The sequence below is a fragment of the Loxodonta africana genome, chromosome 2 (genome assembly GCF_030014295.1).
Source record: "Loxodonta africana isolate mLoxAfr1 chromosome 2, mLoxAfr1.hap2, whole genome shotgun sequence".
NCBI classification, from domain to species: domain Eukaryota; kingdom Metazoa; phylum Chordata; class Mammalia; order Proboscidea; family Elephantidae; genus Loxodonta; species Loxodonta africana.
In genome coordinates, this window is record NC_087343.1 from 13,821,361 (window position 1) to 13,844,981 (window position 23,621).

A 23,621-nucleotide genomic window follows, 5' to 3' on the forward strand; every position below is an offset into this window, starting at 1 on the left:
AGACAATGCTGTCAGTGATAGAATATTCATATGCCTACAAGGAAGACCAGTTAATATGACTATTATCCAAATTTACACACCAACCACTAAGGCCACAGATGAAGAAATTAAAGATTTTTACCAACTTTTGCAGTCTGAAATTGACTAAACATGAAATCAGGAGACATCGATAACTGCTGATGATTGGAATGTGAAAGTTGGAGACAAAGAAGAAGGACTGGTAGTTGGCAAATATGACCTTGGTGATAGAAATGATGCCAGAGATCGCATGATTGAATTTTGCAAGACCAATGACTTATTTATTACAAAGACCTTTTTTCATCAACATAAATGGAGACTATACATGTGGACCTCGCCAGATGGAACACACAGGAATCAAATCAACTACATCTGTGGAAAGAGAAAATGGAAAAGCTCAGTATCATCAGTCACTAAAAGGCCAGGGCCTGACTGAGGAAGAGACTATCAATTGCTCATACGCAAGTTCAAGTTGAAACTGAAGAAAATTAGAACAAATTCAAGACAGCCAAAGTATGACCTTGAGCATATCCAGCCTGAATTTAGAGACCATCTCAAGAACAGATTTGACACGTTGAACACTAACGACTGAAGAACAGATGAGCTGTGGAATGACATCAAGGACATCATACACGAAGAAAGCAAGAGGTCCTTAAAAAAAACAAAAAAGAAAGAAAAGACCAAAATGGACGTCAGAAGAGACTCTGAAACTTGCTCTTGAACTTAGAGTAGCTAAAGCAAAAGGAAGAAATGATGAAGTAAAAGAGCTGAATAGAAGATTACAAAGGGTGGCTCAAGAAGATGAAGTAAAGTGCTATAATGATATGCATAAAGACCTGGAGTCAGAAAACCAAAAGGGAAGAACACGATCGGCACTTCTCAAACTGAAAGAACTGAAGGAAAAATTCAAGCCTCGAGTTGCAATGCTGAAGGATTCTATGGGGGAAATACTAAATGACGCAGGAAGCATTAAGAAAATATGGAAGAAATACACAGGCACCATACCAAAAATCGGTCAACATCCAACCATTTCAGGAGGTAGCGTACGATCTGGAACCGATGGTACTGAAAGAGGAAGTCCAAGTTGCATTGAAGGCACTGGCAAAAAATAAGCCTCCAGGAATTGACGGAATATCAATGAAATGTTTCAACAAACACATGCAGCACTAGAAGTGGTCACTCGTCTATGCCAAGAAATATGGAAGACAGCTTCCTGGCTGACTGACTGGAAGAGATCCGTATTTTTGCCTATTCCCAAGAAAGGTGATCCCACCAAAAGCAGAAATTATAGAACAATATCATTAATATCACACGTAAGCAAAATTTTGCTGAAGATCATTCAAAAGCAGCTACAGCAGTATATCGACAGGGAACTGCCAGAAATTCAAGCCAGATTCTGAAGAGGATGTGGAATGAGGGATATCATTGCTGATGTCTGACTGATCCTGACTGAAAGCAGAGAATACCAGAAGGATATTTACCTGTGTTTTATTGACTACTACAAGGCATTCGACTGTGTGGATCATAACAAATTATGGATTACATTGTGAAGAATGGGAATTCTAGTAACACTTAACTGTGCTCATGAGGAACCTGTACACAGATCAAGAGGCAGTCCTTTGATCAGAACAAGGGGATACTGATTGGTTTAAGGTCAGAAAAGGCGTGCGTCAGGCTTGCATCCTTCCACCATACCTATTCAATCTGTATGCTGAGCAAATAACCCGAGAAGCTGGACTATATGGAGAAGAATGAGGCATCAGGATTGGAGGAAGGCTGATTAACAACCTGAAATACGCAGATGACACAACCTTGCTTGCTGAAAGTGAAGAGGACTTGAAATACTTACTGATGAAGATAAAAGACCACAGCCTTCAGTATGGATTACATCCCGGCATAAAGAAAACAAAAACATTCACAACTTGACCAATAAGCAACATCATGATAAATGGAGAAAAGACTAAAATTGTCAAGGATTTCATTTTACTTGGATCCACAATCAACATCCATGGAAGCAGCAGTTGAGAATCAAAAGACTCACTGCATTGAGTAAATCTGCTGTAAAAGACCTCTTTAAAGTCCTGAAAAGCAAAGATGTCTCCTTGAAGACTAAGATGGACCTGACCCAAGCCACAGTGTTTTCAATCACCTCATATGCATGGGAAAGCTAGATGATAAATAAGGAAGGCTGAAAAAGAACTGATGCCTCTGAATTATGATGTTGGCGAAGAAAACTGTATATACCAAAGACTGCCAAAAGAAGGGAGAAACCTGTTTTGGAAGAAATATAACCAGGATGCTCCTTAGAAGCAAGGATGGCGAAACTATGTCTCACATACTTCGGACATATTATCAGGAGGGATTAGTCCCTGGAGAAGGAGAGGGTCAGTGAAAAAGAAGACCCTCAACAAGACAGACTGGCACAAGGGCTGCAACAATGGCCTCAAGCATAACAACGATTGTGGGATGCTGCAGGACAGGCAGTGTTTTGTTCTGTCGTACATAGGGTTGCTGTAAGTTGGAATCGGCTTGATGGCACCTAACAACAACAGTATTTTGATGTTGCTTATTGCTCCAGTTGTGAGAAATGTTTTGTTTTCTTTATTTAAATAAGTTGAAAGTTGATGCAGCATTTCTGCATTTTTCTTCAATGACACAAAAATACTCTACCTCTCTCTGTCCACATGGCGGTATAAAGATGTTGGTGACAAAGAGATGAAATCACATCCCTGACAGCCAAGTAACTTCTCTGGGCAAGAAACTTAACAACACTAAGCCTCAGTTTTCTCATCTATAAAATGGGGGGTAAAAAAATCCCATCTATCTTTTTATGTTGTTGATAACTGTACGCAGTAGGGTTAGAAGCGTCTGGTATAACAACTAGCATCTAGCATGTACTCTATATTGCAATTTTTTAAATACAGTTTATATATCATACATGAAATGAATAAATACAACTTTTAAATTATAAAAAAAATAATGTTAAGCAACCTATTTGTCAGGAGTAAAAAGGAAAATTCAGATGATATCATTTACTTAGCCTTTTCTTCCTCTACTACTTATAATGATGACTTTTGAATTGTCCCATTTCAAAGCAAATTGAGGAATTTTGAATAAGCAGATCTGGGGGTAGGAAAGAGCTATATCAGGAACTTCCTAAGGGCTTCCTGTGCCTATTTTTTCTCCTGAAATCCATCCTCCATACAGCCCCCATAGAGAAGTTTCTAACACATAAACATGATCATGTCACTCCTCTTTGCCAAGGATGAAATTGCAAGCCCTTTACAATGGGATCAAGGAGCCCTAGTGGCACAACTGTTAAAGGCTTGGCTGCTAACCTAAAGGGTGGTGGTTCAAACCCACCCAGAGGCTCTGCTAGCAATCTGCTCCTATAAAGATTATAGCCAAGAAAACCCTATGGGGCGGTTCTACCATCACATGGTGACTCAATCAGGTGAAAACCAATTCAACGCCACCTAAAATCAACACCATGGGATCTACAACCCTTGTCTCCTCAGATGCCCTGATAGCTCGCCCCCTTGACCACTCACTGCTTAAAAAACACCGGTCTGCTACTAGTGCCAGATACATACTTTCTCAACTCTGTGACATTGTTCCAGCTACTCTCTGTTACCAGTTCCTTCTTTAAGGCTGTGCTATGTCCCTACTTCAGCAAAGAAGCATGCCAGCACCATCTAAGGTGCCCCTCTCATATGCTTCCCTAGTAATGGACCTCCTCTCCCTCTGGCATTGGGTTTATAATTATTCATTTACATACGTGTGTTGCCATGTTGCTGGAAGCTATGCCACCTGTATTTCCAACACCAGCAGGACCACCCAGGATGGACAGGTTTCAGCAGAGCTTCCAGAAGAAAGGCTTGGTGATCTACTTCTAAAAGCCAGCCAATGAAAACCTTATGGATCCCAATAGAACACTGTCAGAACTAGAAAGCAGGAGGGGACAGGAACGCTGGTAATAGGGAACCCAAGTTCGAGAAGGAAGAGTGTTGTCATGTCGTGGGGTTGTTAACCAATGTCATAAAACAACATGTATACAAAGATTTTAATGAGAAGCTAGTTTGTTCTGTAAACCTTCATTTAAAGTACAATAAAAAAAATTGTCAGAAATAGTGGTGGAAGATGGAAGTAGACCAACAATCATGAAGATGGTACAGGACTGGGTAATATTTCATTGTTATACATAGGTCACTGTGAGTCTGATTTGACTCGGTGGCAAATACCAACAACATCTTTGTATGCCTGATATAGAAACCAGCATGTTTGGGAGCTCAAAAAACCTGCTTTGTGTCTGAGCAAAAATGAATGAAGTCTTCCTAGAACATCCAAGGAAGTGCAGTTCGTATCACTGAATAATAATAATGGTGAATTTTATTGAGCCAGGAAATATGCTAGTCATTTATATTCATTATCTTATCTGTTTATGTCTGAAATTGTATCAGCAGATACAACCCTTATCCCCTAGATAAGGGAACAGATTTTAAGTGAGTGAGTAATGAACTTAACATTACGGAGTTCCAATAAGACAGATCTGGGTTTCTATTCAGGCACCAGGATATGTTGGAAAGAGACACCATTAAAAAGAAAGAAAGAAAAAAGAGAATACTAAGAGACCTCTGGATAAAAGCTATTTTCCGTCTTGATCTCAGCTGTACTCCTTCAATGAGCAAACCAGGTGGTTCATGGTGCCCCAAATGGTTGAAACCACACAGAACTGTGTGGGGTCAGAAAGCTCCAATATCCCTAATCTGTCTCAAACTACACTTTCCTAGTTTTCATCTCAATTGTGGAGTTTTCCCAGACAATTTGAGCCTGGAGATCTCTGAACAGACTTCATAAAGCTGTTCTCATTGGGAAGAAGGAGTGGAAAATGTAGATGTGTGATTCCTTACCAAGTGTCATGTACAACTGATGACCTGAAATTTCAAGCGAGAACTTCTAATTTCTGGGAATGTTTGTAGCTAAATTAGAAAAAAAAAAAAACTCCTTGAACACGTTATTCACATTGTCTGCCCCCACTTTTTCTCCTCCTGTTTTCTCTTGGGTCCACTTCAAGTAGGTTTTTATCACCACCACCCCACTCAAACTGCCCACTCCAAGGTCACCAGTGAATTAAATCCATTGCCACTGAGTTGATTCTGACTCATAGAGACCCTATAGAACAGAGCAGAACTGCCTCACAGGATTTCCAAGGAGCCGCTGGTGGATTCGAACTGCTGACCTTTTAGTTAGCAGTTGAGCTCTTAACCACTGTGCCACCAGGGTTCCACCGATGAACTACATCCTGCTAAATGCAACGCCATTCTCCATCTTCATTTATCTTGACTTCTTTATTGCACTCGACATAGTTTATTGCTCTGCCTACCTTGACACGTGCTCTTCTCTTGGCCTCCAGGACGTGACACTGACCTACATTCCTGCCTTACCTCTTTGTTTTGCTTTCCTTCTCAGCCCTCCAACCTCTAAATCTGCAGGCGGCACCAGGGCTCTAGCCTTGGATCACTTCTCTATTCTCTCTCTACTCACTTCCGAGGTAATCTCATCTAGACTCATGGTTTTCAATGCCACCTGGTGGCTCCCTCATTTTACCTCCAGCCTGAGCCTCTCCCCTGCACTCTGATCTGTGTATACAACTCTGTACTCAATGTGTACTTCAATTCTGATAGACACAATATGTCCGAAACTAAGTTCTCATTATTTACCTACACTGCTCCTAAACCCAGCCAGTTCCCTCTGCCACCTGCCCCATCTCAGGCAGTGGTGACTCCATTCTTCTGGTGGTTGGGTTGGTGACATCCTTGAGTTCTTTCTTTTACCACCCTCACCTCGTCCATGAGAAAATCCTGCCAGCTCTACCATATAAATACATCCAGAACTACACTACTTTTCATCAACTCCAACACCACCATCCTGGCCCACGCCAGTCATCTCTGGCTCAGACTATTGCAATTACCTCCGAACTGATGTCCCGGCTTTTGCCCTTGATCTCCTACAGTCCATACTCCACACAGCAGCCAGTGAACTTGTTACAACCTAAGTCAGACCACATTACTCGTCTGCTCAAACCCTCAGTGGCCCCCACGGGTTTAATAAAGCCAAAGTCCTTAAGTACTCACCAAGACTTACAAGGCCTTCCTCAATCTGGACTCCCACTCCCTTCCTTGCTGTCACCTCTCTGAACTCAGTCACTGCTCTGACCTCCTCTGTGGCCCAGCTGCACTGGTCTCCTTGCTGTTCTGCAAACATCACACATACCCTCGTCTCTGAAACTATGAATTTGCTGTTCCTTCTACTCAAAACACCCTTCCTCATTTATTCCTATGGCCAGCTCACTCATTTCCTTCAGGACTGACTCAAAAGTTGGCCTTCAAATCAAAGCCTTCCCTGGCCACCCTAACAAAATATTCATCCTTATTGTTTTCTGTCTTCTCTACTCAGAATGGGGGCAGGCATTTTTGTCGGTATTGATCACTAGACATCTCCAGCACCTAAACCATCGTCACTACGTAAGAGGGGCTCCACAGATAATTGTTGAAGAAATTAATTAATCAGGGAAAGTCACTACCGATTCTGTATTCACAAGCCCCTTGTTATCAGTGACCCACCTAAAAAATGACAACCCTACAAATCCAAAAGCTAATTTTCCATCTTGACTTTAGCCGTGCTCTTTCAACGAGCAAACCAGGTGGTTTGCGGTGCCTGGAATGATACAAAACACAGAGAGTTCTGTTTGGGGTAGAAAGCTCTAGTATTCCTAGTCTGTCTCAAAATTGGGAGTCTGTCCCTCATACCGTTCCCGGGCCAGAGTTTGCTAAGATCTAAATGGGGCATGCTATCTTATGTAACCCAGTGTTTATGCAGAGTTATGGAAGAAACTGAAGCTCAAAACCCACCAGCAGTGAGTTGTGTGAAATGAATATTTAAATGAATACTGAAGAGCATGCATTTTAAACAAACTAATCCGAACGTTAAAAGAATCCATTGGAGCTCTCAAGTTAAGAATCTTCAATGGCATATTGAATTTTTTCCTCTCAACAGGTAGCAAAAATGCAGTATGGGCAGAGAAGTGGAGGCGTGGATGGAAATGTGGTGCTGACCAGGCACCTGGGGATGTACGGATAAACTCAAGTTCTCATCGTCTTTCTGTCCAAAGAAGCACCACCCCCAAACAGACACACACATACACACAGGTGTCAAAACCTCTACAACATTCACTCCAGACATTGAAGCACAGGTTATTGTCGTAAGGTGTTTACTTATACATCTCTTCCTAAGTTCAATGGACACAAGTAGCTATTTGGCTTTTTTTTCGCCCCACTCCCACTCCGCAACCTTTCCACAACACCCAATATATGCAGCCTGTGTCCACACTCCTCATTTTCACTGAAGTGATAGTGGAACCACTAATTTTTACTAAAATGATAGTAGAACCCATGCACAAGTCTACCATGCATAATCTGTGATCGAAAGAGCTGGAGGTTAGCACTCCTGGCTCCTTTCCCCAGGTCTGTGCAGGAAACTAAGTGGCCTTACTAAGTCACTCAGTCCTGGGTCTCAGTTTCTTCTTTTCTGGGGCTGGCTGGGCTGGCTGGGGAGGGCATGATGGGGCTTAGTCTTCCATAAACTTCATCAGCTCCCTGCTCTTTGATATAATTCAGTAACTTGTTTTACAGACTTATGTGAAGTTTTAATACATGTTTTCTAGCTCACCCTCCTAGTCGGCCTGCTGTTCCTGAGTCCCAATATAATAGATAGTTTGGTGCTGCTCTGTTGGCGCTAACGGTCTTCTACTTCCAAAACTATTAAATAGAGGCAGGGAGTGAGAGGGCATATTTTCATTTTAGTAACTGTACCTAGCATAACTGGGGGCGGTAGGATTCCAGCCTGCATCCCGTTACGCCAGGCCAGCCCATGCTGGCAATTACTGTGCTGAATTAGAGAAGCCCCTTGGACACCTGGCTGCTTCATGCAACAAGTACCCTTTCTATCCTATTTATCTTCACAGCCATCTATTTGTGTCAAGAAAGGAAACATATGAGCACAGCATCTGTTACTACAGTGAAAGAATTACAGAACACTTTTATCTGACGGGAAAAATTCAACAATAAATCCCAGGAGTTGTCAGGTGTTTTAGGAGACAAAACATTAGTCTTTCAATCATGGTGTCTTGTTTAAGCTTCACCAGCTCAGCCTGGTCTGAGGTGGGCATAAGGACCACCGGAATGTCACCACCTCTGAGTTGGCCGAGGAAAGCAGGGCTGGGGGTCTCTTCTGCTGACCCCAGCCCAGCTGGGCTCCTCCCTCCCTACAATAAAGCTGGGAACAACCCAGGGACCTCATTATCAGCCCCTTTTCCCCTACTGCTGAACTCTATTTGAATTCTCTGGCAGGTATTGGGGATGTCTTTACTTTTCTCGGTGACTAAATTTAGATAACATTTAATAAATGTGAGCCACAAAAATAGTAAAAATTCAAAGCAATTCATTACTGGTTACTTTTTTACTACTGAAATCTATTTAAGTTGTATATCTGATTTGGGAAAAGCCTTTGCTTTTTCCTATAACTGACTGTAGACAAGTAAAGTTGATAATACAAATAACGTGATCCTTTGCTTTGCTCTCTTTCTGTGTATGTGTATGTGTGTGTGTGTGTGTGTGTGTGTGTGTGTACAATCAATAGGTCTACATGATTCTTTACTAAATTAACTTCATGGCTGTCTTGGTGTTTTGATCTTCAGATTGGAGAGAGAGAGAAGAAAGGGAGGGGGAGAGGGAGAGAGAGTGATTGGTTTTGAGAGGCTGCCTTAGTTGCAAAGAGAAGTAACTGGCATATCTCAGAAGATCCTGACATATTATAGGGAAGCTCTGGTATCCTATCTTGTAGATCATTAAAACTGGTCACACACATAAGCCCAGGTGGCTTTGGCTCAAGCCCTGCTGTTCTCCTCTGTCCTGCACATAATCCCACCGCGCGCCCAGGGGACCCCAGGACAGAGCGGGGCGCCGCGGAGGACAACAGTGAACTGGTGGTTACCTGCCAGGCTGCCCGGCCTCTGGAGCGTGGCCGTGGCATACAGCTCCTGCGAGTGCTTGCTGTACTGCTCGGACGCGTGGACCAGGCGCTTGGTGGGCGACAGGGTGGCGTAGGTGCCGATGGTGGAGCTCAGCTGGTGGATGGGCGAGGACGAGATGGTGGACTGCACGGTGGGGGGCGAGGTCACGCGGATTGGGGACAGGCCGGCCGAGGACACGACGATGTTGATGGGCGAGCTGGTGCTGTAGGACTTGGCCAGGCGGCTGGGCGACTGCTTGGGCGAGGAGCCGCGCGGCGCGGCGTAGGCGGCGCCCTCGGGGGCCGAGCCGCCGCGCTGCAGCTTGGTGGGCGAGCCGCCCGGGGGCGCGGTCAGCGGGGAGCCCCCGCGCGGCGGCGCGGGCAGCGTGGAGCTCGAGTAGTAGAGCGCGGCGGCGGCGGCGGCGGGCGGCGCGTCGGGCAGGTGGAAGGCGCTGCCCAGGCTGGGCGCGAAAGGCTCCCGCGGCGGCGGCGGCGGCGCGGGCTCAGGCCCCGCCAGGTGCGCCGCGCGGCTCGTCGTGCCCTGTGCCCGGGAGAGGAGAGAAGCGCACTTAGCGAGGGACAGCGATCGGGGCCCCCCGCCCGCGCACGGCCCGTCCCCTCGGCCAGCTCGGGAACCCACGCGCTCTAAGAGCACCGGGGCGGTGAGAGCACCGGGGCGCGTGGCACTGAGATGCACACGTCTCCTAATCGCTTTAAACGGGCCGGCTGGAGGGGGAATGGAAATCAAGGTTGACAACTGACACGCATTTGATTGATTTCTAGGATGTTTCTGGAATAACAGAGAGATCTGCATCAGGCGCATGAGGATTTTACAAGGCCATTCAACAGGACAGTCGTGATCTACCTGGATGCAACTGTTGTTAGTTTTCATGAGAAAGTCAAACATTGAACTCCCCTCACAAAATAAAACGGTCATTTCATTTGATACATTTTCCACCTCCAAAAGTGGCCAAGTTGCAATATTAACTGGACATCAATAAACACACTTCCTAGAGTTTATGTTGCTGTTATTATAGCAGTGTTCTTCTTTGTAGAAAAGACAAGTTAAAGGGGCAAAAAACATTAAATCACAAATACTCTTGGTCCTTCAGTATTTAAAAAAAAAAAAAAAATCTAGAAGGAATCAGCAATTGTGAAAAGAAAAGCCGGCTGAAAAGCCGCCCTTTTCTGGATTTTAAAACTCAGCTCCAAATTGCTCCCTCTCTCTCTCTCTCTAGCTGGCTTTTAAGAGCCCCCTGCAGCTGTGTCTTTAAATTGAAAACCAGTTGCCTCTCATTTATTTACAAGAACACAAAAGACAACAAGGGCCAGAGTGGAGCTGGAGAGAAGGTTGGAGGGGAAAGCACTTTCCTTGAATCTCGTCCAGAGACAAATTTGCATTCGAATGAAAACACTACATTGTCAACCACTTCTGGGCAGGAGGTCTCCGATCTACCAGGCTTTCCTGGTAGGGTAGAAAGGTTTTGAGAAAGGGCTGGCGGGGGTCAGATTGGACAGAAAGGGAAAGGGGAACTGGGAGGGCAGGTTTTTGAAATCAGGAGTGGGGGCTTGTGGGGAAGAGGGGGAGAGAGAGAAACCCTGAACAGATGTTCTCCATTAAAGTTTCAATTATGCCTCTCCACCCACTTTGGAAAGGCAATTGGCAAATAATAGACTGGCCACTTTGACCTGCACATCCACAGCACTGCAATTTCTCTCTGAGATGATGGGTTCATGTGAAGATCTGTGGAAGTTAACTCAACTCCAGAACACTCTAGCAACAGCAGCCTGGGTTGAAAGGGATAAGCATGTGATTGAAAGACATTCTCTGTGCTTCTTGTATGTGTGTGTGTGTGTGTGTATTTATATATATATATATGGAATAAATGAGTATATATATATCCTACCTAGACCCAGAAAAGGAGTCCCCTGGTGACTCAAACAGTTAAGCAGTTACCCGGAGGCACCTTGGAAGACAGGCCTGGGGATCTGCTTCTGAAAGGTCACAACTTTGAAAACCCTACGGAATACAGTTCTACTCTGCACACGTGGGGTTGCCACGAGTTGGAATCGACTTGATTTCAACTAACAACAACAAGACCCAAAAGTAAATATTTTGAATTTAGCGACAGGAATGAAAGTAAAATATAAGTTTGGTGAGGGTAGATTAGAACCTCTCTTTTCTGCAGTGACAAGACCCCAGCAACTAGAAGGAGGCCTAGAGTTCATGGCGTGGACTCCTAGCAGAGAATTCCCAGGTATTTGCGGAATGAATGGATAGTTGGTTAATACAGCTGGTCCGGACTCTGACAATGAAGGTTTCTGTGTGTCCAGGACAGTGGCAAAACACTGAGGAGCTGCTGTACTCACCCTGGGCCCCAGACAGATATTCCGGAACCATCCAGTCAGAGGAGGACTTCTTAGATCCCCGTTTGCTTTTCTCCTGGTAGAATTTCTGAGCACGGAAATGTATAGGCTGAGGTTCTCAAACTTGGCTGCACACTGTAATTGCCAGGGGAGCTTTGAAAAATCTTAATACACAGGTCATACCCTAGCCATTTAATTCAGAGTCTTGGGAGGTGGGACCCAAGAGCAGGCTTGTCGGAAGCTCAGCAGGTGATTCCAAAGTACAGCCAGATTTGAGAATCAGCTGTCCCTAGAGCTGTGCTTTTCAAAGCGTGGTCCCTGTTCCAGCAGCATCAGCTTCAGCTTCAGCAGCAGGGCCAGCACCGGCATCACTTCATCTTTACTGAGTCAGAATCTTGCCCTGGAGATCTGCTTCCATAGGGATTACAGCCAAGGACACCCTATAAGGACAATTCTACTCTGTAACACAGGGGCTTGCTATGAGGCGGACTTAACAGCAGCCAGGAAGGAGTTCCAGGTGATTAAAAAAAAAAAAAAAAAACTGCCACCGGGTAGATTCCAACTCATGGTGGCCCCTTGTGTCACAGAGTAGAACTTCTCATAGTGGCTATAATCTTTATGGAAGCTGATCACCAGGCCTTTTATTCCATGGAGCTGCTGGGTGGGTCTGAACCACCAATTATTGGGTTAGCAGCCAACTGCAGGCTGCTAGTGACACCCAGGCCCCTTTTTAGGTTAATAGTCACGTGCAAAACTGCACCACTCAGTGAGCTTCCTGGTGATGACAGGGCTCCATAAAGTTAGAATTTAGAGATGCTCTGCTCTTTTTTTTTTTTTTTTCTGCTCTAGACTCGGTTCTGATTCAGGTGGTCTGGCTTGGGCCTGAGAGTCTGCATTCTAACAAGCTCCCAGGGGAGGCAGCTGCTGCTGGTCTGAGAACTCCTGCTAAGCTGCAGGGAGTAAACACCTTCCTTTCCTTTTCTTCTGAAGCTCAAGTGGGGTGCCATATCAACTGAGGCCTGAGTGACATTCAGACGTGCAGAAGCAGCTGCCAAGTGACTGACAAGTCTGCAACAGGAATCCCTGAAAACCTTTCCAGTGGGTGCATGAGGGGGAGACAGTGTCCCGCAGGGTCTAAGGAGAGCCCCCTGCCTTCATCAAAACCAGTAACTTTTTGTTATATCTTTGTCATATCTTGCATATGTAACAAAAATTACCCTGTAGTACATTAAACGATGCTATTACCAAATTGCACCGTTGTTTTTAATAAAATAAATGCTAAATAACGTATACTACACCATTGTATCAGAGTTTATTCTAATATTTCAACATTAGCACCACAGAAATGTTCTGAACAAATTTTACAAAACTTATTTTTTTCTTTTTCCCTGCTGAAGCTTCTCATCCCAGCAGTGCTAACTCTGTTAATATTGTCTAAAAAGGTTCCTTACCAACCAGCTCACACTCGTCGTCATCGAGTTAATTCTCTCTCACATAGACTCTTTAGGACAGAGCAGAAGTGCCCTGTAGGATTTCCAAGGCTGTTTATTTTAATCTTTACAGAAGCAAACTACTATGTATGTCTTTCTCCCTCAGAGGAGCTGGTGGATTCGATCTGCTGATCTTTCGGCTGGCAGCCAAGCGCTTACCCGCGCCACCAAGGCTCCTTAAGGTTCCTTAAAGGGCCCCCAAATCTACGGACATTTTGAGAATTGTCACCCCACATCCAGACATTTGGGCACGCTAAAGCAGCCAATTCAAAAATCCTTTCAATACTATAGGATCTTAGTGAAATGTTGCCAATAGATTTAAAAAAAAAAAAAAATTTACATGAAAAAAGAGAAAAAAACAAACAATAAAATGTTAAATACCCTTTATAATATTGTTATTGGCTACAGAGTACCAAAATGCAGCTCCTACAAAAGGTTTTGAATCCATTTGTCAACAAAGCCGGCAACAATCAAGGAGCTTTCTGAGGGCACCAGGTATACCGGTGCAGTATCTGTACAGCAGGAGTGCCTGGTAGAGCTTTCCGAGGGCACCAGGTATACAGGTGCAGTATCTGTACAGCAGCACCGCCTGGTAGAGCTTTCCGAGGGCACCAGGTATACAGGTGCAGTATCTGTACAGCAGGACTGTACAGCTTGCCCTCGGAAAGCTCTACTAGGCGGTGCAGTCCTGCTGTACAGTCCTGTACAGGATCTGTACAGCAGGACTGTCTGGTAGAACTTTCCGAGGGCACCGGATACACCGGTGCAGTATCTGTACAGCAGGACTGTCTGGTAGAGCTTTCCGAGGGCACCGGGTATACCGGTGCAGTATCTGTACAGCAGGACTGCCTGGTAGAGCTTTCCGAGGGCACCGGGTATACCGGTGCAGTATCTGTACAGCAGGACTGTACAGCTTGCCCTCGGAAAGCTCTACCAGGCGATGCAGTCCTGCTGTACAGTCCTGTACAGTATCTGTACAGCAGGACCGTCTGGTAGAACTTTCCGAGGGCACCGGGTACACCGGTGCAGTATCTGTACAGCAGCACCGCCTGGTAGAGCTTTCCGAGGGCACCGGGTATACCGGTGCAGTATCTGTACAGCAGGACTGTCTGGAAGAGCTTTCCGAGGGCACCGGGTATACCGGTGCAGTATCTGTACAGCAGCACCGCCTGGTAGAGCTTTCCGAGGGCACCGGGTATACCGGTGCAGTATCTGTACAGCAGGACTGTCTGGTAGAGCTCTCCGAGGGCACCGGGTATACCGGTGCAGTATCTGTACAGCAGGACTGTCTGGAAGAGCTTTCCGAGGGCACCGGGTATACCGGTGCAGTATCTGTACAGCAGCACCGCCTGGTAGAGCTTTCCGAGGGCACCGGGTATACCGGTGCAGTATCTGTACAGCAGGACTGTCTGGTAGAGCTCTCCGAGGGCACCGGGTATACCGGTGCAGTATCTGTACAGCAGGACTGTCTGGTAGAGCTTTCCGAGGGCACCGGGTATACCGGTGCAGTATCTGTACAGCAGCACCGCCTGGAAGAGCTTTCCGAGGGCACCGGGTATACTGGTGCAGTATCTGTACAGCAGGACTGTCTGGTAGAGCTCTCCGAGGGCACCGGGTATACCGGTGCAGTATCTGTACAGCAGGACTGTCTGGTAGAGCTTTCCGAGGGCACCAGGTATACCGGTGGAGTATCTGTACAGCAGGACTGCCTGGTAGAGCTCTCCAAGGGCACCGGGTATACCGGTGCAGTATCTGTACAGCAGGACTGTCAGATAGAGCTTTCTGTCCACAAGCTGGAACTCTTCTGCAGCTGCACTCTCCAATATGGTAGCCCATAGCCGCTGTGCACGTGGAATGTGCCAAGTGCAAGTGAGGAACTGAATTTTAATTTGTCTTTAATGTTAACCAATTTAAATTTAAATAGCCACATGTGGGTGAGTGGCTACCATATTGGACATCACAGTTGTATAAACTTTACAATCCAGGGGTGCTAAACTCCATTCCTATGGCCTAACCAAAAAAAAAAAAAAAAAGCCTCATTGCCATCGAATTAATTCTGACTATAGTGACCCTCTAGAATGGAGTAGAACTCGCCCTAGGGGGTTTTCAAGGCTGTAATCTTTATGGAAGTAGACTTCCACATCTTTCTCCCATGGAGCAGCCAGTGGGTTTGAAGGGCCGACATTTCAATTGGCAGCCTAGGGCTTAACCGCTGTGCTACCTGGGCTCGATTCCAATGCCCTAGAGAGTAAGAAATGCATAAGGGAGATTCTCTGGCTAAAAAGAGAAATCTGTTGCATAGCATCAATTGGACAAAGGTGGGAATTTGTTTCCTCTCTTGTGCTTATGTTTTTCTTTTTTTTTCCCCCGTGGTGTAACTTGGCAACTCTTAGTCAGTTAGGGATACAAAAGGCTGTACTGAGAGCCTGCTGAGCAATTCATAGGATGGTTTATTACTATCTAGGTCATTGGACTGCACAGAATATGAACACATTTCAAGATGTACAGAATTTCATCTACTTTACCATCATAGAGACTCAATTCCACCTTAAAAGTATATTAGCAGTATGAAACTGTAAGTCCATTAAAAAAAAAAACTCCATGAAGTTTTAATTCAAAAATTTTTTTCTTTTTTTTTTAACTAATAACTGCTATAACCGCAGATATCTGGGAACGTGTGAGTACAAGCAATGAACATTGAAATATCTGCTATTGATGATGAGACCCTTAAAATAAAAATAATGATACAAAATGTTTAGAGATATTTGGGGCAGACTGGGCCCCCATACCGTCCTGTATCATATAATATGGGCTATTAAAAGGGATAATCCCTATTGATGTCTCTATCCTTGGCTGTTTTAATCAGTCTCAACCCGTGTTGTTGTTGTTGTTGGATGCCTTTGAGTAGATTCCGACTCACAGCGACCCTACAGAGTAGAACTGCCCATAACACTTCCTAGGCTGTATTCTTTATGGGAGCAGATCACCAGGTTTTTTCTTCTGAGGGGCTGCTGGCAGGTTCGAACTGCCAATCTTTCTTTTGTTTAGCAGCCAAGTGCTTAACCGTTGTACTACTACCAGGGCTGCTTTCTCAATCCACATGTCTACTTTATTTGTCTCTGTTATGCCTTCATAACGGAGGCCCACCTACAGGAAAATGACAAAGAGTCAGACTGTTCACAGATAAGGACCTTGTAGAGTTGTCCTGTTGTTAGGTGCCATCAAGTCAGTTCTGACTCACAGCAACCCGATGTACAACAGAACGAACCACTGCCCAGTCCTGTGCCCTCCTCACAGTCTTCCATGCTTGAGCCCATTGCTGCAGCCATTGTGTCAATCCATCTCCTTGAGGGTCTTCCTCTTTTTCACTGACCCTCTACCAAGCATGATGTCCTTCTCCAGGGACTGGTCTCTTCTGATAACATGTCCAAAGTGTGTGAGATGTAGTCTCACCATTCTTGCCTCTAAAGAGCATTCTGATTGTACTTCTTCTAAGACAGATTTGTTTGTTCTCTTGGCCTGTTAAAACCCATTGCCATCGAGTCGATTCCGACTCTAGTGACCCTACAGGACAGAGCAGAACTGCCCCATAGAATTTCCCAGGACCACCTGGAGGATTTGAACTGCCAACCCTTTGGTTAGCAGCCATAGCACCTAGCCATGGCAGTCCATGGTATATTGAATATTCTTCACCAATACCACAATTCAGAGTCCTCAAGATGCTCAAATAGCTTCTGCTAGGCAGAGGCTGGTATCCATTAAATGTAGTTCCTTCCTTGGTTCCCAATTCCAATTCCTATAGACAATTTGGGTACATTATACCACAAGTTAAAAAAAAAAGTAGGTGTCATGGATTTAATTGTGCTCCCCAAAAATATATGTCAACTTGGTTAGGCTATGATTTCCAGTGTTGTGTGGTTGTCCTCCATTTTGTGGTTGTAATTTTATGTTAAAGAGGATTAGGGTGGGATTATAACACCCTTACCCAGGTCATATCCATTTTTTTTTTTTTTTTTTACCCAGGTCACATCAAGGTAAAGGGAGTTTCCCTGGGGTGTGGCCTGTACCACCTTTTATCTCTCAATAGATAAAAAGGAAAGGGAAGCAAGCAGAGGGAGAGGGGACCTCATACCACCAAGAAAGCAGTGCAGGGAGCAGAGCCCGTCCCTTGGACCCGGGGTCCCTGCACAGAGAAGTTCCTAGTCTGGGGGAAGATTGATGAGAAGGCTGACAGGTTGAGAAAGCCTTCCCCTGGAGCTGACACCCTGAATTTGGACTTTTAGCCTACTTTACTGTGAGGAAATAACCTTCTCTTTGTTAAAGCCATCCACTTACAGTATTTCTGTTCTAGCAGCACTAGATGACTAAGACAGTAGGTTTTTTTTTTTTTTAATGAGGTATGAACAATATATATAACTCATCAAAGCTCTTATGAATTAAATCTGTATTTATAGCCTACATGTAAGTTTTTTTTTTTTTTTTGTAAGTTTTAGGTGGGTCAGATTTAGAATATAATGTAATTGTAAATTTTATGTTTGTGTGTGTGTGTGTGTGTGTTTTGTGACATATTGAGGCCTCTTGTTTAATAGTGCAGTGCATTTTTACCTATTTTATAGAACCGTTTAAGAGAAAGACATATTTTTAAGTATAATAGAAAGAATATTGGAAAGGGAATTCAGGCAATATCTACATTATTCCCAACTGCCATTAACTACCAGGATTCATTAATTCACTCATTAATTCACTCAAGCATTAATGAGAACCTGTATACTCCATGAGTCAGAACTGACTCTACAGCAGTGGGTTTTTTGGTTTGGTACTACACTCCAGGTGGAAATGAGGAGTTTGCTCTTGAAGATCTTGCTCTAATTCTATGATGTGGCATATCTTACCCTGACACTATTTTGTAGATGTACCGATGTTCTATTTTTGTTTGCACAGGATAATATCCAGCTCCCAGCTGTGACATCCTTCTTTTTGGAAAGTACGATCCTCTGTGTGATGTGACAGGTCACCTTTGTGGGGCCTTTCTAGTCATGATCTTGTAACACCCACCCAAGTGACTAAGCGGGACTGTGCAGATACAATAATTGTGGCCCATCAAAGACAGTGGTCCGTTTTGCCATCCACTGCGCTTGAAACAAGCCAACCCAGTGATGGAAAAGAAAACAGCCCACTACCACCAAGGCAGGAGAGACCTGCAGGAGACGGTGTGGTGGGCTTCCTGGACCACGGAGAGAGAAAGCTGAGTGTCTCTGGGCAGAGACTGAGGGCTGGAGAGAGGTATGCCTGTGAGCATGGCTAGGGAGAGGCTGTCCTGATGAAAGAACTGTATCCTTGAGTGTTTCTGAGCCTGGATTGTAACCTGATAAACCCCATAATCTTGCGTATGGCTTCTGAGTTCTGTGTGGCCATTGGCAATGAATTCTCGAACCCAGCAGAGAAGTAGAGAGTGCTGTGGGAAGGATGGTTGGTGTCAGAGCTGGTAAAGACAGCGGATAGAGGATGCATATCTGACCTCCACCTCATAGGAATCAGCCTTGGGCTGTTGATCTTGATTCTCCTTCCGCTTGTGAAGTTAGAGGAAGTCAGATGCTGCCCCCATGTCATTTTTACACTGATAACATGATGCACTTGGACTAGAAGGTAGTATGGACCTCAATACCAAGCTTATTGTTTCCGGATACCTTCACGTTGTATTTTCTGTAAGGGAGTCAGGGAAGTAGAGGGGAGGTAAAGGGAAGAAATTCTTTGACTTGGAAACATACTTAGCCTTCATTCTTCAGGGATTTCACAGTGAAAAAAAAAAAAAAAGCTTATAGCCAGTTCACAAGAGACTTGACAACCCGCACCCTTTAAGGAATCTTGACTTCAGATCACGAGGAAAGCAGTGTCACTAACCAAAGCCACACTTTATAAAGCTGGTCTGTGATTTACGGGCAGTCCTTGTGAGTTTGCATGGAGACCTGCCAACTCTCCCGGAACTGTCAGCCCTAACTCCGGGACAAGAGGAGCATCTGCCCAGAATGCTGGGCACCCAGGCCGACAATGTCAGGAATGGGGAGCTGCAGTCCTGGCTCCTTGGCTTCTCAGGGACGAGCTTAATGGCTTGCAATCCACCTCTGCTCACCCCCCTACTGGATTCATTGCTTTTCATTTTCCTGGGGTTGCAATCAGACTGGCAAACCCAGTAATGAATGACATCTTCCCCTCTGTAGACAATACAGCTCACTGCTGGTAATCTGGGTCCTGGGCAAACACAGTTGTCACAAAACGCTAAGCTGGAAGGCATGTGTCAAAGGGAGGCAGAGCCTCCAGAGTTAGGCCCTCAAAGGAGTCAAAGTATGTGAATATGGCCATTAGGCTTGGTGACCAAAAAGTTGTGGCTGGTGTTTGAGGGCACTGCCTCAATGCCAGGAGGATTAAGTGGCAGCTGAGGGGTGAGAAAAAAGAAGCAGTGATTGAAGAATATTCTTTCGATGAGTTAATAAACCCAGATTAAGTGTTGTTACTGAAAAACAGGGCATGGCTTTAAGGTGATTTTATGGCTTGAACTGTCTCCTCCCAAAATATGCATTGGAATCCTAACTCCTATTCCTATGGATGCAATCCTGATTGGAAATGGGGTTTTCTTTGTTATGTGAAAGGGGAAATACCAATTAGGGTGTGTCCTAAACCTACCTACTTCTGACTTACGAAAAGAGCAGATTAGACACAGATGGGGGTGCAGACTGAGGGAGTCAGATACCATGTGTGGATGGCCCAGAACCAAGGAATCAAGCAACATCCAGGGCTACCAACAAGCTGGGAATTGACATGGCTGAGACCCTGATTTGGGCTTTCAGCCTCCAGAACTGTGAGGAAATAAATTTCTGTTCTTTAAAGTCACCCACTTGTGGTATTTGTGTTACAGCAACACTAGCTAACTGAGACTGAGATGGTTAATGTTAGGTGTCAACTTGGCTAGGCCACGATTCTCAGTGGCTGGGCAGACCCTACGTGATCACCTCCCATTCTGTGGTCTGATGTGAGCAGCCAATCAGTTGGAAGAGAAGTTTCCTTGGGGGTGTGCCTTGTGCCCATTATATAAAAAAATGTTCTGGCAAAGCTTGCTCTCTTTCCAACCTGCACTTTTCCTGCTGCTTGACCTCTGGTTCTTGGGACGTGAGAAGCCTTCAGTCTGCTGCCTGGCCTGTGGATTTGGGACTCCCCAATTGCGTGAGCCATTTCCTTGAAGTCAATTTTTTTTGTCTATATATGTCTTTAGTTATGTCTATAAACACTTCACTGGTTTTGCTCCTCTATAGAATCCAGACTAAAATAATGACAGAGCCTATCTTTGAACAAATACATTTCTAAATATACTCTGGTAACAAATTTTAGTAATATCAGCTACATGCTATGGATTAAAACTTCTGAAAATGTGCTGAACTTTCCTAGGGTAAGTCTATATATGGCTTGAGGCTTGCATAAGCATAAGGTAAGGGCGTTTACTTTCACTACTTTAAAACAAGAAGAAATCGTTAACTCCAAAATGTAAACGACCTTTTTCGGGTATTACATGAAGTGTTTCTATAATATAATGCAATTAAAAAGAATTTACATATCAAGCTATATGTTATCTCCTTGAACTTACCCCCTGGGGATTTAATAAATTTGTCTGAACAAAACTACCACTGCTCACAAAATTTTGGTAACTTCTTTTTAGAAACTGTCTTCAGAAGGAATGTCACTCTTTAAAATAACTTCAAAGGTAGCTGTGGAGTAAAGAATTTAACATTGCCTTAGAGAAGGCTTGACGGCAGTGGGTTTGGTTTTTTTTTTATAGAGAAGACTAGCCTTTGTCCCTTTGCTCTTGAGAGGTGATCTCCAAGCTCTTGGAATGTCCTTACTCATCAAAAGGGCCTTTGTTTACCTGGGAGCCTGGGTCAGGTCAGCTAGTCTAACAATGTGATTTTTGGTAGGGGCTTTGTTTCTCATGGTATCAGCTTGACATCCAAAGGAGCTGGACACAGAGGTCAGCCACATGGGAAGTAAACATGTTTATGTGATGAAGCCCCAATAAAGACTCTGGGCACCAAGGCTTCGGTGAGCTTCCCTGGTTGGCAATATTCTATGTGTACTGTCACATATTATTACTACGAAGAATTAATGCTGTACATGATTTGACATTTGTATTGGGCAAATCTGCTGCAAAATATCTCTTTGAAGTATTGAAAAGCAAAGATGTCACTTTGAGGACTAAGGTGCACCTGATCCAAGCCATGGTATTTTTAATTGCCTCATACACGTGCAAAAGCTGGACAATGAATAAGGAAATCCAAAGAAAAATTGATGCCTTTGAATCACGGTGTTGGTGAAGAATATTGAATACACTATGGACTGCCAGAAGAACCAATAAGTCCGTCTTGGAAGAAGTACAGCTAGAGTGCTCCTTGGAAGGTAGGATAGTAAGACTGCATCTCACATACTTTGGACGTGTTATCGGGGGGACCAGTCTCTGGAGAAGGACATCATGCTTGGTAAAATAAAGAACCAGCGAAAAAGAGGAAGACCCTCGATGAGATGGATTGACATAGTGACTGTAACAATGGGCTCAAACATAGTAACAATCGTGAGAATGGTGCAAGGCTGGGCAGTGTTTTGTTCTGTTGTATGTAGGGTCGCTATGAGTCAGAACCGACTTGACAGCGCCTAACAACAACAACAACGTGGCTGCACCGGAAGGGGCCACATTTGTAAATATCCTGGACTCCACCCCATACTGCTCTCTTCCCGTGGCTAGTATTAATCTGTATCTTTTACTGTTAAAAACAAACAAACAAAAAACATAACCATGAGTATAGCAGCTTTCATTGAGTTTTGTGGGCCCTTCCAGTAAATTCTTGAAACTGAAGATGGACTTGGGGACCCCTAAACTTCAGCTGGTGTCAGAAGGGCACTGTTGTGGATTGTCTCCTAACTTTGCAGTAGTAAATTCTGGCACTGTGAGAAAGGTTTGATTTTGAAAATATGCCCCCCTTCAAAAAAAAAATCAAGAGCCTTGTCTGTTGAGTCTACTGAGGAGTACTGGCTTTGGTAAATACTAACTTGTAACACAAAGTCAAGTAGAAGGTCAGCAAAAAAGAAGAAAACCCTCGAGGAGATAGGCTGACACTATGGCTGCAACAGCGGGCTCAAACACAGCGATTGTGAGGATGGTGCAGGACCAGGCGGCACGTCATTCTGTGGTACACAGGGTCGCTACAAGGAGGAGTAACAACAACCACGTAAAGACACGGTGTCTGTTCTCACTTCACGCACCAACCCTGAAGTTACCACCACTAGAACAGTTATTGACGGTGAGGAAAGAAGGACTAGTTTACCAGGAGATGACTTCCTCACTAACATCAAAAGGTGGAGGCCAGGGCAAATTAAACTCACATAATTGAAATGCTAAGGCACAGGGAAGGAATTCCCTTCCTCAGATGAGTACAACTTAATTACAAAGACTATGAGAGTAACTATAACCTTGAGATAATAATGGAGACCATTGCTACTGCCTTCTATTTCACTGAGGGTCCCAGCATTAAAGGCCAGAGGGGAAAGGCAGAGGTAGGCAGGTAGGTGGATGAGGTGGGTGGACAGATGGATGGATGGATGGATGGATGGATGGATGGATGGATGGATGGATGGATGGATGGATGGATGGATGGATTAGATGGATTAGATAGACAGACAGACATAGACAGACAGATAGATAGCAATGAATGAATCTTGCAAATCCTGCTGTGCCTGCCACTTTACCTAGAAGCTAGAAGGTTACAGCAGATCCCCTGGTCTGTAAGCCACTAGTATAAACACGGTGGTATAGAATACTGTGTCCTTGGTTACTAGCTTTTCCTCCCTTTTGGCCTCCTTTTAATAAAATGTATGGTTAAGGTCATCATCAATAAATATCGTGAAATGTATTTCATACGGCCATTTCTACAGTCTATCAGTAGAAAGAAAAATAGATACGAAAGATATAAAACAATGACATAAATGTCTTAAGGAACACACACAGGAGGAATTTCTTGATGGCAACTTTTTCTTAAAAAGAACAAAAGCATTGCCAAAAATATACTAATAAAACTTATATTTCATCAAGAGATTCAAACTGTAGTACAACTAGTAACCCAATATTTGCTCAGAGAGGAAAAATTACAGTAAAGTACACGCACAGTCTCCCTGCACTGAGAAATGTTTCAATTATTGAAGCCATATAACATATCCTTAACCTGGAAAGGAGAAAGGAAGGCAGAAGATTTTAAAGCAAAGCAATGAATAAAAAGAACCCAAAAAGCCAACGCCGGTTGAGTCAATTTTGACTCATAGAGGCCTTCTAGGAAGGACAGAGCAGAACTATCCATGTGGTTTCTGTAATCTTTACGGAAGCAAATTGCCACACATCTCTCCTGCAGAGTGGCTGGTGGGTTCATGGAACTGCCAACCTTTCAGTTAGCACCTGAGCACTTAACCCCTGCACCACTAGAACTCCTTGTAAAGCAATGAATACCAAAACCAAAACAAAAAACCTCATAGCAACCCTATAGGACAGAGTAGAACTGTTCCTTAGGGTTTCCAAGACTGTAAATCTTTATGGAAGCAGACCGCCCCATCTTTCTCCCCCAGAGCAGCTGGTCGGTTCCAATCGTG

The 23,621-nt window shown here is 44.4% G+C and overlaps 1 protein-coding gene across 1 annotated transcript in view; it reads right to left on the bottom strand.

Moving 5' to 3' along the window:
* CTNND2 (catenin delta 2) overlaps nucleotides 1-23,621 on the bottom strand; it is a 769,728-nt gene that overhangs the window by 535,945 nt on the left and 210,162 nt on the right. Inside the window, exon 5 of the mRNA XM_064270645.1 lies at nucleotides 9,070-9,628. Coding sequence (XP_064126715.1) covers nucleotides 9,070-9,628 — 559 coding nt within the window. The remainder of the gene's footprint in view (nucleotides 1-9,069; nucleotides 9,629-23,621) is intronic.